At 42.2% G+C, this 17,405-nt stretch overlaps 1 protein-coding gene across 1 annotated transcript; it reads right to left on the bottom strand.

Moving 5' to 3' along the window:
* Positions 1-3,969: 3,969 nt before the first annotated feature.
* Positions 3,970-16,437, bottom strand: LOC142254327 (microtubule-associated protein 1 light chain 3 alpha-like). The gene is made up of 4 exons (XM_075325373.1): positions 16,368-16,437; positions 11,250-11,305; positions 6,491-6,597; positions 3,970-4,583 (listed from the first exon to the last, which is right to left on the bottom strand). The coding sequence occupies exons 1-4, from the start codon at positions 16,435-16,437 to the stop codon at positions 4,424-4,426; spliced, it is 393 nt and encodes a 130-aa protein (XP_075181488.1). The 3' UTR covers positions 3,970-4,423.
* Positions 16,438-17,405: the final 968 nt, after the last annotated feature.

A 17,405-nucleotide genomic window follows, 5' to 3' on the forward strand; every position in this document is an offset into this window, starting at 1 on the left:
CTGTCAGGTTTAATAAGTGACACATCTCTAGAACAACTGTTAAGAGGAGACTTTGGGCAGCAGCCTTCATGGTAAAATAGCTGCTAGGAATCCACTGCTAAGGACAGGCAACAAGCAGAAGAGACTTGTTTGGGCTAAAGAACACAAGGAATGGACATTAGACCAGTGGAAATCTGTGCTTTGGTCTGAGGAGTCCAAATTTGAGATCTTTGGATCCAACCACCGTGTCTTTGTAGAAAAGGTGAATGGATGGACTCTACATGGCTGGTTCCCACCGTGAAGCATGGAGGAGGAGGTGTGATGGTGTGTGGGGGCTTTGCTGGTGACACTGCTGGGGATTTATTCAAGATTGAAGGCATACTGAACCAGCATGGCTACCACAGCATCTTGCAGCGGCGTGCTATTCCATCCGGTTTGCGTTTAGTTGGACCATCATTTATTTTTCAACAGGACAATGACCCCAAACACCCCTCCAGGCTGTGTAAGGGCTATTTGACTAAGAAGGAGAGACCTGAACCCAATCGAGATGGTTTGGGGTGAGCTGGACCGCAGAGTGAAGGCAAAAGGGCCAACAAATGCTAAGCATCTCTGGGAACTCCTTCAAGACTGTTGGAAGACTATTTCCGGTGACTACCTCTTGAAGCTCATCAAGAAAATGCCAAGAGTGTGCAAAGCAGTAATCAAAGCAAAAGGTGGCTAATTTGAAGAACCCAGAATTTAAGACATATTTTCAATTGTTTCACACTTTAAGTATTTCATTACACAGGTTTAATTCATAGTTTTGATGCTTTCAATGTGAATCTACAATTTTTAAAGTCATGAAACTAAAGAAAACTCTTTGAATGAGAAGGTGTGTCCAAACTTCGTCTGTACTGTGTGTGCGTGTGTGTATATATATATATATATATATACATGTATACCTATATATCTCTGTGTGTGTGTGTGTATATTTTATATAGACACACATTTATATGAAAAGATATAAATATAATTATTTATATATAGGCACAGAAAATTAAGATGAATTCATCAGATTGACCCTTAAATTATACTAATAATGAACCAGATGGTTTTATTAAAAATTGGATGATTTCTACTGTATCTTTAATTGTTGCTTGTAGGTCAAATTTGAAAAGCCAAAACTTATATCATCATAGCTTTATACATACAATATATGGACTGTACAGCCATCATTGAATTCAGGTTTATCATTCATTTGCACAAGGGTTTATAATCCGGCCCCTCGCCATGTCGTCTGCCTTTACGGACATTCGTGAAAGAATGGTTCGTTCTAAAGAGCTCACGGATACCAGCACGATCCTGTTATAGGAGCCAACGGTGTAACAAGTCAGGTCATGATATTTCTTCTCTCTTAGGTATTATTGAGAAGTGCAAGGAACCTTAGTAATGAAGTGGAGACCATGTAACGTTACAGAGCGGAGGTCAGAAAAGTCACCAATGCTTTACTGACTCCATAACTGCAGAGTCCAGACCTTCTCTGGTATTATCAGCACAAACTGCGCCCGCGGAAGCTTCGGGGCCGAGCAGCTGCAGCCTTATGTCACCAAACAATGCCGAGCCGTGCGTCGCCAAGCACAATGCCGAGCCGTGCGTCGCCAAGCACAATGCCGAGCCGTGCGTCGCCAAGCACAATGCCGAGCCGTGCGTCGCCGAGCATCGCCAGGCACAATGCCGAGCCGTGCGTCACCAAGCACAATGCCGAGCCGTACATCTCCAAGCACAATGCCGAGCCGTGCGTTGCCAAGCACAATGCGAAGCCGTGTGTCGCCAAGCACTATGCCGAGCTGTACATCGCCGAGCCGCTCGTCGCCAAACACAACGCCGAGCCCTACGTCGCCAAGCACAACGCCGAGCCCTACGTCGCCTCCACGCACAATGCCGAGCCGTACGTCGCCAAGCACAATGCCAAGTGTCGGATGGAGGGGTATAAAGCTGTCGCCACTGGAGGAAACGTGTTCTGTGCAGTGACTGATCATACTGCTCTATCTGGCATCTGATGGACGAGTCTGGGTAAGGCCAAGGGGAACACACAGGGACTAATGCGATCCTTGCATGACACTCGGCTCACGCTGGCTGCATAGCAGGAGCTGAGTGTCACTGTGACTGAGGTCTGATCATGGGATCGGACCTCAACTGCGGGTGGCAGGCCGGCGCTGAGTAGGAAAGAGAGGGATTTATCTCCCTCTCTCCTCCGTTGCCGGCTATTGCTATTCTCGCACTGCTCTCGCGGTACACCGGTGTACCGCGAGTGCAGTGCGATCTTTCTCTCGCCCCATAGACTTGAATGGATGCGAGAGAAAGTCTTGCATTACACCCGCAGCATGCTGCGATTGTTTTCTCGGTCCGTTTGGGGCCGATAAAATAATCGCTCATGGATGCTGACACAGGCTAATATTGGTCCGAGTGGAATGCGATGTTTTATCACATTTCACTTGCTCCGATTTTCATGCCGTGTGGCTTAGGCCTAAATGTCAGGAGAACATTACCTGTCTGACTGCATTGTGCCCTCTGTAATCTTTGGTGGAGGAGGAATAATACTATGAGCTTGTTTTTCACGAGTCTATCAAAGCTGCTTAGTTCCAGTAAAGAGAAATGTTAATGCTAAAGACGTTTTGGAATATTTTATGCTTCCAACTTTGTGGGAACAGTTTGGGGATGTCTTCTTTTTTTTTTTTTTTTTTTTTTTTTTTTTACAAATGACCCTAGATGTAATGGAAAACACTTTATTAACACTAATAGAATAAAAAAAAGTTAATCAAAACATCTTGCAAGTAATATATTAGCCATAAGTTTAAATCTGCAGCTTATATTAAAACAAAATTGATAGTAGGATCCGGTCATAGTAATGCATTGGGGAAAATTTACGTAGGTCAAACACAAGGACTCTGTGGGCTTTATAGTGCCGTTGCGTGTCTCTGTTTCGGGCAGCATATTACCTAGGTGCGGGAAGTGGTGCCTCAAATACACTCCATTTTCCTCTGTTAGTAGCAATGCTCCTAGAATTTGTGAAAGAAACCTTAGTATTGCTCCATCTCAAAAAGTGCCGACCTATAGAAATACTGTCCATTATGACTAATACCCAAGGACTGGGTTGCAGCAGACGCTATATAATTATATATATATATATATATATATATATATATATATATATATAAATATATATATATAAATATAAATATATATATATATATATAAATATATATATATATATATATAAATATATATATATATATATATATATATAAATATATATATATATAAATAAATATATATATATATATATATATATATATATATATATATATATATATATATATATATATATATATATATATATATATATATATAAATAAATATAAATATAAATATATAAATATATAAATAAATATATAAATAAATATATATAAATAAATATATATATATATATATAAATATATATATATATATATAAATATATATATATATAAATATATATATATATAAATATATAAATATATATGTATATATAAATATATATATATAAATATATATATATATATATATATATATATATATATATATATAAATATATAGATATAAAAATATATATATATATATATATATATATATATATATATATATAGATATAAAAATATATATATATATATATATATATATATAGATATATAGATATATATATATAATTTTTATTTTATTTTTTTTTAGTTATTTATTTTTTTTCTCTTCTCTATTTAGTGATGTGTTCCAGATTTTTTATCAATGCTCCAGAATGGAGAAAAAAATGCAAATGCCTCTCTGCCTTTACTTAGAAGTACGAAAATTGTAAATCTCCAAGTTTAGTTTAATGTTCTAGATATTTAAAGTCCATTTCTTCGTCCTTTACAGGAAGGTTTTTCTAAATCCGTAAGAAATCCTGAAGTTCCTCACAAATTCTCCATTCTGTAGGACAACATGATTGACTATGACCAATGTCTAAAGCGTGGGAGGATTATCCTGTTTTTGCAACCAACCAGTTTTTCTCCTAGCCTTACATAAAGGAGTCCTGTAAATGGCTGCTAAGGTCAGTACCTTCCAAAAAATCCAAGCAAGGGCATCATCCGCACAATATCACTATATAGATTGCAAAGATAAGACCATATTTTTATGAAGATCTCCTCTTCTCTCCGAATAGCCGTAAGCGGAGTAACGTTGCTATTTTGATTTCTGCCATTACAAGCGTATGCCGTATGTGATTATTCACACATCTGTAAGGATTGTTGTTCCTCTCTCCTAAATATCGCTGCTCCTTGTTACTGTCCATGCCAGAGGTTGTGAGATCATGTAGATATGCTCAGCCAAGACTCGCGAGTCTAGAAAAAGAGACTTCTACAATGTGCTATTCAATGGGCGCATGAAGAAGCCCTCAGCCGAAAACTTCATGTGATCGATAGGACACATATAGGAAGCCATCCTGGTCCCGCTGGTCTGTGTAAACTTCCAGCATCGTCATTGACAGACATGCCATTTGATGTTCATTGATCATTACGCACAGAGAATGTGATGGTGGCAAAGAGAGTCTGCACCTGTGTAAAGAATAAAGGCCATTAAGACAAAGACGACTTCTCAAATAGGGAATAGTAATGAGCGGGCACTATCATGCTCGGGTGCTCAGTACTTGTAACTAGTGATGAGTGAGCACTACCATGCTCGGGTGCTCAGTACTTGTAACTAGTGATGAGCGAGCACTACCATGCTCAGGGGCTCAGTACTCGTAACTAGTGATGAGCAGGCACTACCATGCTCGGGTGCTCAGTACTCGTAACTAGTGATGAGCGAGCACTACCATGCTCAGGTGCTCAGCACTTGTAACTAGTGATGAGTGAGCACTACCATGCTCGGGTGCTCAGTACTTATAACTAGTGATGAGTGAGCACTACCATGCTCAGGTGCTCGGTACTCGCAACTAGTGATGAGCGGGCACTACCATGCTCGGGTGCTCGGTACTTGTAATTAGTGATGAGCGAGCACTACCATGCTCGGGTGCTCAGTACTTGGAACGAGCAGGTGGATGCTCAGATGGGTTAGAAGATGTTCTAGAAAAATGCTTGAGTTTCCCGTTGACTTCCGTTATACTCGACACATGAGTTGAGCCCGTCTGAGCTTCCAACTGCCCATTGCTAGTATCAAGAACCTGAGCATGCTAGTGCTCACTCATCACTAGTTACGAGTACTGAGCACCCGAGCATGGTAGTGCCCGCTCATCACTAGTTCCGAGCACCTGATTATGGTAGTGCTCACTGATCACTAGTTACGAGTACCGAGCACCTGAGCATGGTAGTGCCCGCTCATCACTAGTTATGCGTACCAAGTATCCGAGCATGGTAGTTCCTGCTCATCACTAGTTACGAGTACCAAGTATCCGAGCATATCAAAAAAATCCGTGGAGCCTCTGTTAGGAGTCTCAACACAGAAACTAGCCAGATATCCCTCCGGGAAGGACCTAGCCAAGGAGTGGCTCTTTTTAGGAGACCACCATAACCACCATATTAAGTGGCCCTTTTAGTCAATATCCAACTCTTTGACGAGTTTAAAGATATGACAAGGGAAATAGCAAGGCCAGGTATCCATCCACAGACAGCTGTTTCGGGGTATTGCCCCTCATCAGTGTGGAGTAGGATTCTGGCTAGGTGGTAGCAATGCCTAGTATACCAACAAGACAAAACAATCACTGATCTCGGGGAGACCAGCCAGAGAAAACACTGCCGGCAGCCAGCGAGAGCGCTCGTGCAATGCACCTAGGATTTCACTGTGTTGAGCGCCCACATTGGCTGCCAGTAGTGTTTTCTCTAGCTGGTCTCCCCGAGATCAGTGATTGTTTTGTCTTGTAAGTATCTGAGCATGATAGTGCTCACTCATCTCTAATAGGGAATTATTGCTGGGGAAATACAATTGTCCACATATTAATAACCTACATAAAGAGGATTTATCTTTCCTATATGACACCCAATATACTGTGCGAATGAATAATTCATCCGAGGACAGTGGATGGCGCCGTGTGCATCAGGTACCAGTTCTGCATTATTTGCAAATTCAGCCTCATTCCTCCTCACCTCATGAACACAATTCAAAGTAATTATTTTTCGTAATTACAAAGAAAAGAAAAATATTTGGTGTTTTGCAGAAACAGGGCGACAAAGCTTGAATTTCTTTGAAGCATGTGGGGTCCTCGTCCTGCAGCCGTAAGAAGCTTAATTGGGGTTTATCTTGTAACGAAGTGAACATCAGACGTTTCATGGAAACATTTAGGAAGGACACTAGATCTCGTATTTGACATGATTCTCTGTCAATAACTATACAAATTATTGGTCATCGTTCCCAGTCCCTAATAAAGAACCAAAATATCCAGGGAATTCCACACAATTTGCAGATCGCAACGTCTCCACAATCGCTTTTTATTTATTCATTGTCTCCTTCACCGGTCACTTCTTACCTGATCATACTGACAAATTGCCCCATTGTGATTTCTGGGGGTACAAGGAATTTCACCTTCTGAAGAGGAGGCAGCACTTTTTCCCGATGACTTCGCTCTACTATAACCTGAAGGGGAAAAAAAAGCAACATAAAAAGTGATCTTTGTTGTATATACCATAGTATGACGTTATTCTAAGACTCGTGGTTAATGGGAATCTGTTAGGAGTTAATTATACTGTTGGATATAGTCGTAAAAGGCCAAGTTCAATCTATGATCGTGGCTGCAAATGACTATTACTATGCTGTGAAAAATCAACTTTGAATGAAACTGCAAGTGCACCTAGGGCGGCTTCTTTCCTTACGGCCAATGCATTAATCTTCTGTATTATTTCCAGTCTCTCCTGTGCTTGATTGATATTTGTTCAAGACTGCTGGTAACACTGGCAGAGCTGCTCTGTGCAAATATCAGTCACACCCATTAGGAATTATATACAGAGAATTGAAGCATTTGATAGAAAAAGACAACACCCTCAGTGCACTTGCAGCCTAGTTTGTATAAGTATTCAAATTTGTCTTTAACAGGAAAGAAGCATCTACAAGTGCATCGCAATAAACTAGAATACCATCAAAAAGTTAATTTATTTCAGAAATTCAATATAAAAAGTGAAACATTATATAGAGTCATTACACACAGAGGGATCTATTCCTATATATTATATAGTCATTACACACAGAGGGATCTATTCCTATATATTATAGTCATTACACACAGAGGGATCTATTCTTATATATTATATAGAGTCATTACACACAGAGGGATCTATTCCTATATATTATATAGAGTCATTACACACAGAGGGATCTATTCCTATATATTATATAGTCATTACACACAGAGGGATCTATTCCTATATGTTATATAGAGTCATTACACACAGAGGGATCTATTCCTATATATTATAGTCATTACACACAGAGGGATCTATTCTTATATATTATATAGAGTCATTACACACAGAGGGATCTATTCCTATATATTATATAGAGTCATTACACACAGAGGGATCTATTCCTATATATTATATAGTCATTACACACAGAGGGATCTATTCCTATATGTTATATAGAGTCATTACACACAGAGGGATCTATTCCTCTATATTATATAGAGTCATTACACACAGAGGGATCTATTCCTATATATTATATAGAGTCATTACACACAGAGAGATCTATTCCTCTATATTATATAGAGTCATTACACACAGAGGCATCTATTCCTATATATTATATAGAGTCATTACACACAGAGGGATCTATTCCTATATATTATATAGAGTCATTACACACAGAAGGATCTATTCCTATATATTATATAGAGTCATTACACACAGAGGGATCTATTCCTCTATATATTATATAGTCATTACACACAGAGGGATCTATTCCTATATATTATATAGAGTCATTACACACAGAGGGATCTATTCCTCTATATTATATAGAGTCATTACACACAGAGGCATCTATTCCTATATATTATATACAGTCATTACACACAGAGGGATCTATTTTAAGTGTTTATTTCTGTTGATGTTGATGATTATGGCTTACAGCCAATGAAAACCCAAAAGTCATTATCTCAGAAAATTAGAATAATTACCACAAAACACCTGCAAAGGCTTACTATGTGTTTAAAATGGTACCTACACTCTTTGTCTCATGGCCAGTGTGAACATGGTCTCACGGGTTCCATGTATACCATCTCATACTCCGGCTCACTTTTTTGTTTTTATGTAGTTTTTTTGTATTCAGTACAAACAGGGAGTGGCCCCCTTCTCAGCGAGCTGGACATTTCATTCTGTGAATCCCCCTGACTGTGTGTGTCCTGTTGGGACCCGGTCGCTCTCAGCCCTTAGCCACATTGAGGCCTATTTTAGACCCATGGTAAGGTTTTAATATTAGAGAGTGTAGGTACTATCCCAACTGGGTACACCTTGACGTTTGGTGGGATAGCTTTATGCTTTTTTTGATCAAAAACAGTGTTTACTAAGTACCCTATGTTTATATGCACTATGCTTTTATTTAGTTACAGCAGGGTATGTTTTCACAATTTTTTCCTTGGTTTCTCTTAGTATATACTACAATATATACTATGGTATTATATACTGCAATATCATGGTACTACAGTATATACTACTACAATATATACTATGGTATTATATACTGCAATATCATGGTACTACAGTATATACTATGGTATTGCAGTAAATAGCTGACATGACAGTCTCTTGTGAAGAGGCCACAGGCTGGGGTTTCACAGGAGGATGGGAATTACGACCTATCAGCCCCCTGTCATCGCGTCGCCAGTGGAAGGGCTGGCACGAGTGCACCAGAAATTGCTCCATTTTAACTCTTCGGCTTTTATATGGTTAAATAGCAGAACTTGCCAAGTTTAGTGGGGGCTTAGCCCAGCCTGTATATGGCAACCAGATGTACGATGAACTATTATGTCCAACATCAGAAAAAGGATTAAAGCAGATCTGTCATCAAATCTCAATCTGTATAGTTTATTAACTTGATCTTAGTCCTGATGAAACCGGTGTACTTACTTAAGGTGCAAAATCCATGTCAGAATGGTCATATAATCCTTTTTAAAGCTTTCCATACCCAATATTAAAAATAACATGTTACCTGCAGGATTATACAGCCATTCTGCATTTTCAAATTAAGTTTACCAGCTTCATCAGGTCTAAGAAATTACTTTATGCTGCAATTGTTGACACTGTCAGTATGCAACAACTCACCTGCAAAGCTCTATTAGATAAAAATTAGTTTGTGTGCAGTCCATATGATATACGGTCCATTTTATCCACCTGTCTAAACAAGTCCTTCGGTGCAGTTTTTACATTTTGTTTTTGCCAATGTCAAGAACACAGAAATAGAATTGAAACCAGACGTTTACAAACACTCTTTATAAAGACACATCTGCATGTTTTTCTCACTATCTGATATGAAATCAGAAGAAACCTTTCCCGTTTTAGATCAGTTAGGAACCAAAATCATTTATACTTTCCCAATGCCAGAATAATGAGAGAGAGAATGTTCTAAGGAATTTTAATTACTTTCTGCAAAGTCAAAAGTTTCCATACACTAAGAGTATTATGCCTTTAAAAACAATATATGACAGCCCATATGATGATGTCATGTCTTTGGAAGCTTCTGATAGGTTTATTGGCAACATCTGAGTTAATTAGAGACACACCTGTGAATGTATTTGAATGCACACCTGAAACACACTGCTTCTTTGTGTAGCATCATGGGGAAGTCAAAAGGGAATCAGCCAAGATCTCAGGAAGAGAATTGTGGACTTGGACAAGTCTGGTTCATCCTTGGTGCAATTTGCAGATACCTGAATGTCCCTCATTCATCTGTACAAACAACTAAATGCAGGTACAAACAAGATGGGAATGTACAGCCATCATACTGCTCAGGAAGGAGACGGGTTCTGTGTACACTAAGAGTACTCTGCCTTTAAAAACAATATATGACAGCCCATATGATGATGTCATGTCTTTGGAAGCTTCTGATAGGTTTATTGGCAACATCTGAGTTAATTACAGACACACCTGTGGATGTACTTTAATGCACACCTGAAACACACTGCTTATTTGTGTAGCATCATGGGGAAGTCAAAAAGAATCAGCCAAGATCTCAGGAACAGAATTGTGGACTTGCACAAGTCTGGTTCATCCTTGGGTGCAATTTACAGATACCTGAAGGTGCCTTGTTCATCTATACAAACAACTAAATGCAGGTACAAACAAAATGCGAGTGTCCAGCCATCATACTGCTCAGGAAGGAGAAGAGTTCTGTGTACCAGAGGTGAACGTGCTTTGGTCAGACATGTGCATATCAACCAGAGAACAAAAGCAAAAGACCTTGTGAGGATGCTGGCGGAAGCTGGTAAGATTGTGTCATTATCCACAGTGAAATGAGTACTGTATCAACATGGGCTGAAAGGCCACTCTGCCAGGAAGAAGCTTGTTGACAATGGTACCATGGTACTAATGAAATGTATGTACATTTTTGACTTTGCAGAAAGTAATAAAAAGGTCTTAAAACATTCCCTCGTTCTCATTATTCTGGTATTTGGCAAATATAAATCATTTTGGTTCCTAATTGACCTAAAACGCGGAAGATTAATTCTGATTTCATGTCAGATAGTGAGAAAAACCTGCAGATGTGTCTTTATAGATAGTGGAGGGAAAAACCTGCAGATGTGTCTTTATAGATAGCGGAGGGAAAAACCTGCAGATGTGTCTTTATAGATAGTGGAGGGAAAAATCTGTAGATTTTTTTTATAGATAGTGGAGGGAAAAACCTGCAGATGTGTCTTTATAGATAGCGGAGGGGAAAACCTGCAGATGTGTCTTTATAGATAGTGGAGGGAAAAACCTGCAGATGTGTCTTTATAGATAGTGGAGGGAAAAACCTGTAGATTTTTTTTATAGATAGTGGAGGGAAAAACCTGTAGATGTTTTTTTTATAGATAGTGGAGGGAAAAACCTGTAAATGTGTTTTTATAGATAGTGGAGGGAAAAACCTGCAGATGTGTCTTTATAGATAGCGGAGGGAAAAACCTGCAGATGTGTCTTTATAGATAGTGGATGTAAACTTCTAGTTTCAGCTGTATATAGACCTGCATTAGGTCTATATTTAGGACCCTCATTCTTTTTGGTTAAAAACAACAACATACATAAAATCCCATGTCTTACCGGTATCTTGCAGGGGTATCTGATCTTTACTCTATTAACTTCATGAATGCGACTGTCTACAAAAGGAAAAAAAACACAATAGGAGACTTGGATATTTCTTTTCTACACAGTTATATTTCTCTAAAATATAAATCATGGCCGCCTCGCCGGCACGGACGCTGAGCGCTGTGTCCTTTGTGCAGGTTTTACACTCTCATTTCACCATACGATTTTGGGGGGTGGGGGAGGGTAAAAGGGTCTGGCGGGGGTAATCTGTGTCCGATTTGCTGTTCTACATTTCATTGACTATTGGATAGGACTGTGGTTTTAACCTTTTTCATATATTTCATTCTCAGTTTTATATTCTAATCTAAAGAATGGCACAGCGCGGGTCCTTCCATGGTTCTCTTCAGTCCTAAACCAGCTTGAAGTATTTATCACCCTTTCATGGACAGGTGGTGGTCTGATCTCTGGGACACCCACCAAGCACCAGAACAGGGGAAATCGATGGCCTCCAATTGCAAGACTGCTGGTAAAACCACTTTGAATGGAGAGTGATCCAGCAAACACCCCACTGCTCCATTCAAACTCTATGGCACCGATGCTAACATCCAAGCACATCATTCGTTCTGGCAATCAGTGGCGGTCCTAGGGGGTCAAACCCTTTCAATCCTGCATTTATTGCCCATTAAGTAGATAGGTGGTAAATGCTCCAGGCTTAATGTCCCTTTGTGACAGGTGCAGGTCCAATTTCTGTGATGGTCCCCATACACAGACTAACCTCAGCTGAACATGCTGATATTTACAAGTTTGGCCACTACTCCAATGTGTATGAGGACCCAGGGAATTGATTATAGTAGGAACATATGGTTGGGAATATTGTAGGGGAACATATGGATCTGACATGTCCGATTTTGGACTGCTGATCAATTTGTTTTCTAAGAGATATGCCTCAGACAGAGCTGTTTGGCAGCTAGTGAGGAGCGAGCACTACAATGCTCAAGTGCCCGGTACTCGTAACTAGTGATGAGCGGGCACTACCATGCTCGGGTGCTCAGTACTCGTAACTAGTGATGAGCGAGCACTACCATGCTCGGGTGCTCAGTACTCGTAACTAGTGATGAGCGGGCACTACTATGCTCGGGTGCTCAGTACTGGTAACTAGTCATGAGCGGGCACTACCATGCTCGGGTGCTCGGTACTCGTAACTAGTGATGAGCGGGCACTACCATGCTCAGGTGCTCGGTACTCGTAACTAGTGATGAGCGGGCACTACCATGCTCAGGTGCTCGGTACTCGTAACTAGTGATGAGCGGGCACTACCATGCTCGGGTGCTCGGTACTCGTAACTAGTGATGAGCGGGCACTACTATGCTCGGGTGCTCAGTACTGGTAACTAGTCATGAGCGGGCACTACCATGCTCGGGTGCTCGGTACTCGTAACTAGTGATGAGCGGGCACTACCATGCTCAGGTGCTCGGTACTCGTAACTAGTGATGAGCGGGCACTACCATGCTCAGGTGCTCGGTACTCGTAACTAGTGATGAGCGGGCACTACCATGCTCAGGTGCTCGGTACTCGTAACTAGTGATGAGTGAGCACTACCATGCTCGGGTGCTCGGTACTCGTAACTAGTGATGAGCGGGCACTACCATGCTCAGGTGCTCAGTACTCATAACTAGTGATGAGCGGGCACTACCATGCTCGGGTGCTCAGTACTCATAACTGGTGATGAGCGAGCACTACCATGCTCGGGTGCTCAGTACTCGTAACTAGTGATGAGCGGGCACTACCATGCTCAGATGCTCGGTACTAGTAACTAGTGATGAGCGAGCACTACCATGCTCGGGTGTTCAGTACTCGTAACTAGTGATGAGCGGGCACTACCATGCTTGGGTGTTCAGTACTGGTAACTAGTGATAAGAGAGCACTACCATGTTCAAATGTCGGTGCTCGTTAAGAGCATGTTACGTCCCCACCGGAGTCCGCTCCAGCGACTTCTACTTCGATCACCAGGCGACGCCGTGTTCCTGCCATCGAAAATGCTGGTGATGGGAGAGGAGTTGATGCCAGCGGCGCCGGTGGGCTCAGGCTCCACTCATCCACTGTGCTGGGTTTCCTTGGGATCAACAGTACCACTGGCTGACTGTAGGTGGCGTGTGTCTTGTCTCCCAGCTGAAGTACCATCATTGCTACAACCAATGGGAAGACACCACACCCTTCTTATTTCTCCTCCTGTCTGCTGACCACTGCCAGAGATAGTTTTGATTTCCTGGCTCCTGTTCCGCCCTGTTCTGTTTTGTGATTCTGGTGTTCTGACTTCTGCTTGTTTCTTGACTACCCTCCTGCCTGCTGTTTATGTACCTTGCTGCCCGATCCGGATTTGACCTCTGCTGCGTTTTCTGATTACGTCCTTGCCTGCCGATTCTGTCCCTGTTCTGCAATTCCTGGTTTGACCCTGCCTGACTACTTTCTCTGACTGCAGCCTTCCACAGGTAGTGATCTCCAGGGCCCTGTGTAATTCCAAATCCCTGTATAGGAGTTAAAGGGTTTCAGGGTTCTGGGGGTCCTGCTTGGTGAGTGGCTTCTCCCTATCCTATCCATTACAGCCCATCTGAGTCTGTGGCTCCAGGCAGGCGTTACAGAGCAGTTGGATGCTCGGATGGGTGCAACTCGAGCACCTGAGTATTTTTCATAAAAAATGTTTGAGTCCCCATTGATTTTCATTATACTCAGGTGCTCGAGTTGCACCCATTGAGCATCCAACTGCTCTTTTCGAGCACCGGACACCTGAGCATGGTAGTGTTCGCTCATCATTACTAGTACAGAGCAACCGAGCATAGTAGTGACCGCTCATCACTAGTTACGAGTACAGAGCACCCGAGCATGGTAGTGCCCACTCATCATTACGAGCACCGAGCACTCGAGCATGGTAGTGCTCCCTCATCAATAGTTATGAATACTGAGCACCCGAGCATGGTAGTGCCTGCTCATCACTAGTTACGAGTACTGAGCACCCGAGCATGGTAGTGCCCGCTCATCACTAGTTACGAGGACTGAGCACCTGAGCATGGTAGTGCCCGCTCATCACTAGTTACTAGTACTGAGCACCCCGAACATGGTAGAGCTCGCTCATCACTAGTTACGAGTACTGAGCCCCTGAGCATGGTAGTGCCCGCTCATCACTAGTTACTAGTACTGAGCACCCGAGCATGGTAGTGCCCGCTCATCACTAGTTACGAGTATTGAGCACCCGAGCATGGTAGTGCCCGCTCATCACTAGTTACGAGTACCGAGCATCCGAGCATGGTAGTGCTCGCTCATCACTAGTTACGAGTACCGAGCACCCGAGCATGTTAGTGCTCGCTCATCACTAGTTACGAGTACTGAGCACCCGAGCATGGTAGTGCCCGCTCATCACTAGTTACGAGTACTGAGCACCCGAGCATGGTAGTGCTCACTCATCACTAGTTACGAGTACTGAGCCCCTGAGCATGGTAGTGCCCGCTCATCACTAGTTACTAGTACTGAGCACCTGAGCATGGTAGTGCCCGCTCATCACTAGTTACGAGTATTGAGCACCCGAGCATGGTAGTGCCCGCTCATCACTAGTTACGAGTACCGAGCATCCGATCATGGTAGTGCTCGCTCATCACTAGTTACGAGTACTGAGCACCCGAGCATGGTAGTGCCCGCTCATCACTAGTTACGAGTACTGAGCACCCGAGCATGGTAGTGCCCACTCATCACTAGTTACGAGTACTGAGCCCCAGAGCATGGTAGTGCCCGCTCATCACTAGTTACGAGTACTGAGCCCCAGAGCATGGTAGTGCCCGCTCATCACTAGTTACGAGTACTGAGCACCCGAGCATGGTAGTGCCCGCTCATCACTAGTTACGAGTACTGAGCACCCGAGCATGGTAGTGCCCACTCATCACTAGTTACGAGTACTGAGCCCCAGAGCATGGTAGTGCCCGCTCATCACTAGTTACGAGTACTGAGCACCCGAGCATGGTAGTGCCCACTCATCACTAGTTACGAGTACTGAGCACCCGAGCATGGTAGTGCCCGCTCATCACTAGTTACGAGTACTGAGCACCCGAGCATGGTAGTGCCCACTCATCACTAGTTACGAGTACTGAGCACCCGAGCATGGTAGTGCCCGCTCATCACTACTAGCCACGGTCTGTCTCAGAGAACATGGGAGCGCTCGGCAGATACAGCGTTCCTGTGTATGGTAGTTTTGGGGAAGATAATTGGTGGCGAATTATCGGCTGAACCATTGTTCAGCCAACAGCTATCTAAAGTGTCTGAGCGGCTGCAGATCACCACAAGAATTGTAAGCCAAATTCAGTCTAATAGAACATTGGGCAAAGAGTTATTAGCTTTAATGCAAACTTCAAAATGTAGCCATTAAAAAAAATATCTTAAGTGACCCTGGTAAACTATAAATCTGAACAATCAGAGACCTGCACATTGGCAAAATTCAGCTTAAGCTGTAGCAGTGGGAATGGAGAAAGTCTGCAATATTCTAGTGCGAGGAAGATAACCAGAAGGATAGAACAATAAACATGTATAACTAGTAGATGTAAAGTGGCTATCCTCCAGAAGGAAGGAAACCATATCCAGTGCCACCTACAGTGATCCGCTCCGGGAGTCAACATTCGGATCTTCATAGAGCTCTGAAACGTGACTTAGGGAATCGGTAAAACCAGAAGCCCCCCATTAGCAGACACTACTGTTTAGGGTTTAGTGCTACTCATCAGCATACAGCTGGGGTCAGGTGTTCTGTAGCATCTCTTGGAAGATATTATTCTCCTTGCAGAGATCTATTTGGTAGGGATTAAATTACATAGCCCAAGGCAAAGAGTAATGTTTACAGAGATCAACCTCCAGATTACAGGTGAATGTACACTACTAAGCTAGGGCTGGTGGGTTTACATTGTAAAGGCAAAATAGAAGGCTGGAACCGGCCACAACTTGCCAGCCATCAATATGTCAGACTAATCTGCCAGATCAGGGACACGTTTGTACAAATGTCGGATATATCAGGAAAGAGAAGATCTAAGCATTGTCATTTCACCCCTCTTATATACATTGTATCCAGTTGAGCCCAATCTTAATTTGCATTACTCTCACCTAGTCGCTTCCTCTGCTTGAAGGAAGTGGAGTTTAATTCCAGGCTGGTGCTGGTCATCAGAGGTGGCATGGTCGCGGTGCGTGGTCGTAATCTCTGGTGCGATTCTGCCCCTTTTGCCCACTTTTTATAAGGGGCGAGCAGCTGGAACCAGTTAGATCTGGCAGCTCCCACCCTCTTTTCTTTTAGTTCCAGGAATGCTTAAATTGCCCCCCACATCTCACACCCAGCTGTAGACCTGACCTCAGCTCCTTCACCGGTGTGACACTTCATGCCGAAGATTTACATTACTGGACATTCTGTATCGTGCAAAACTGCAGAGCTTACATCTTACTGCAGCTCCAGAAATATCACACTCATCTACGGGGCTCGTAATCACATAAAGTGAGAAAATCTCTTCTACATGTGTAGTAGAACGTGCCGTGTTGGAAAATTAATTGGAAATTAACTTAAAGAGAACCAACCAGCAGGATTTTGCTATATTAAGTAAAGGCAGTGCTATATGGGCAGCATGATACTGAATCCAGACATACAGTTAGGTCCAGAAATATTTGGACAGTGACACAATTTTCGCGAGTTGGGCTCTGCATGCCACCACATTGGATTTGAAATGAAACCTCTACAACAGAATTCAAGTGCAGATTGTAACGTTTAATTTGAAGGTTTGAACAAAAATATCTGATAGAAATTGTAGGAATTGTCACATTTCTTTACAAACACTCCACATTTTAGGAAGTCAAAAGTAATTGGACAAATAAACCAAACCCAAACAAAATATTTTTATTTTCAATATTTTGTTGCAAATCCTTTGGAGGCAATCACTGCCTTAAGTCTGGAACCCATGGACATCACCAAACGCTGGGTTTCCTCCTTCTTAATGCTTTGCCAGGCCTTTACAGCCGCAGCCTTCAGGTCTTGCTTGTTTGTGGGTCTTTCCGTCTTAAGTCTGGATTTGAGCAAGTGAAATGCATGCTCAATTGGGTTAAGATCTGGTGATTGACTTGGCCATTGCAGAATGTTCCACTTTTTTGCACTCATGA

The sequence above is a fragment of the Anomaloglossus baeobatrachus genome, chromosome 10 (assembly GCF_048569485.1).
Source record: "Anomaloglossus baeobatrachus isolate aAnoBae1 chromosome 10, aAnoBae1.hap1, whole genome shotgun sequence".
NCBI lineage: Eukaryota > Metazoa > Chordata > Amphibia > Anura > Aromobatidae > Anomaloglossus > Anomaloglossus baeobatrachus.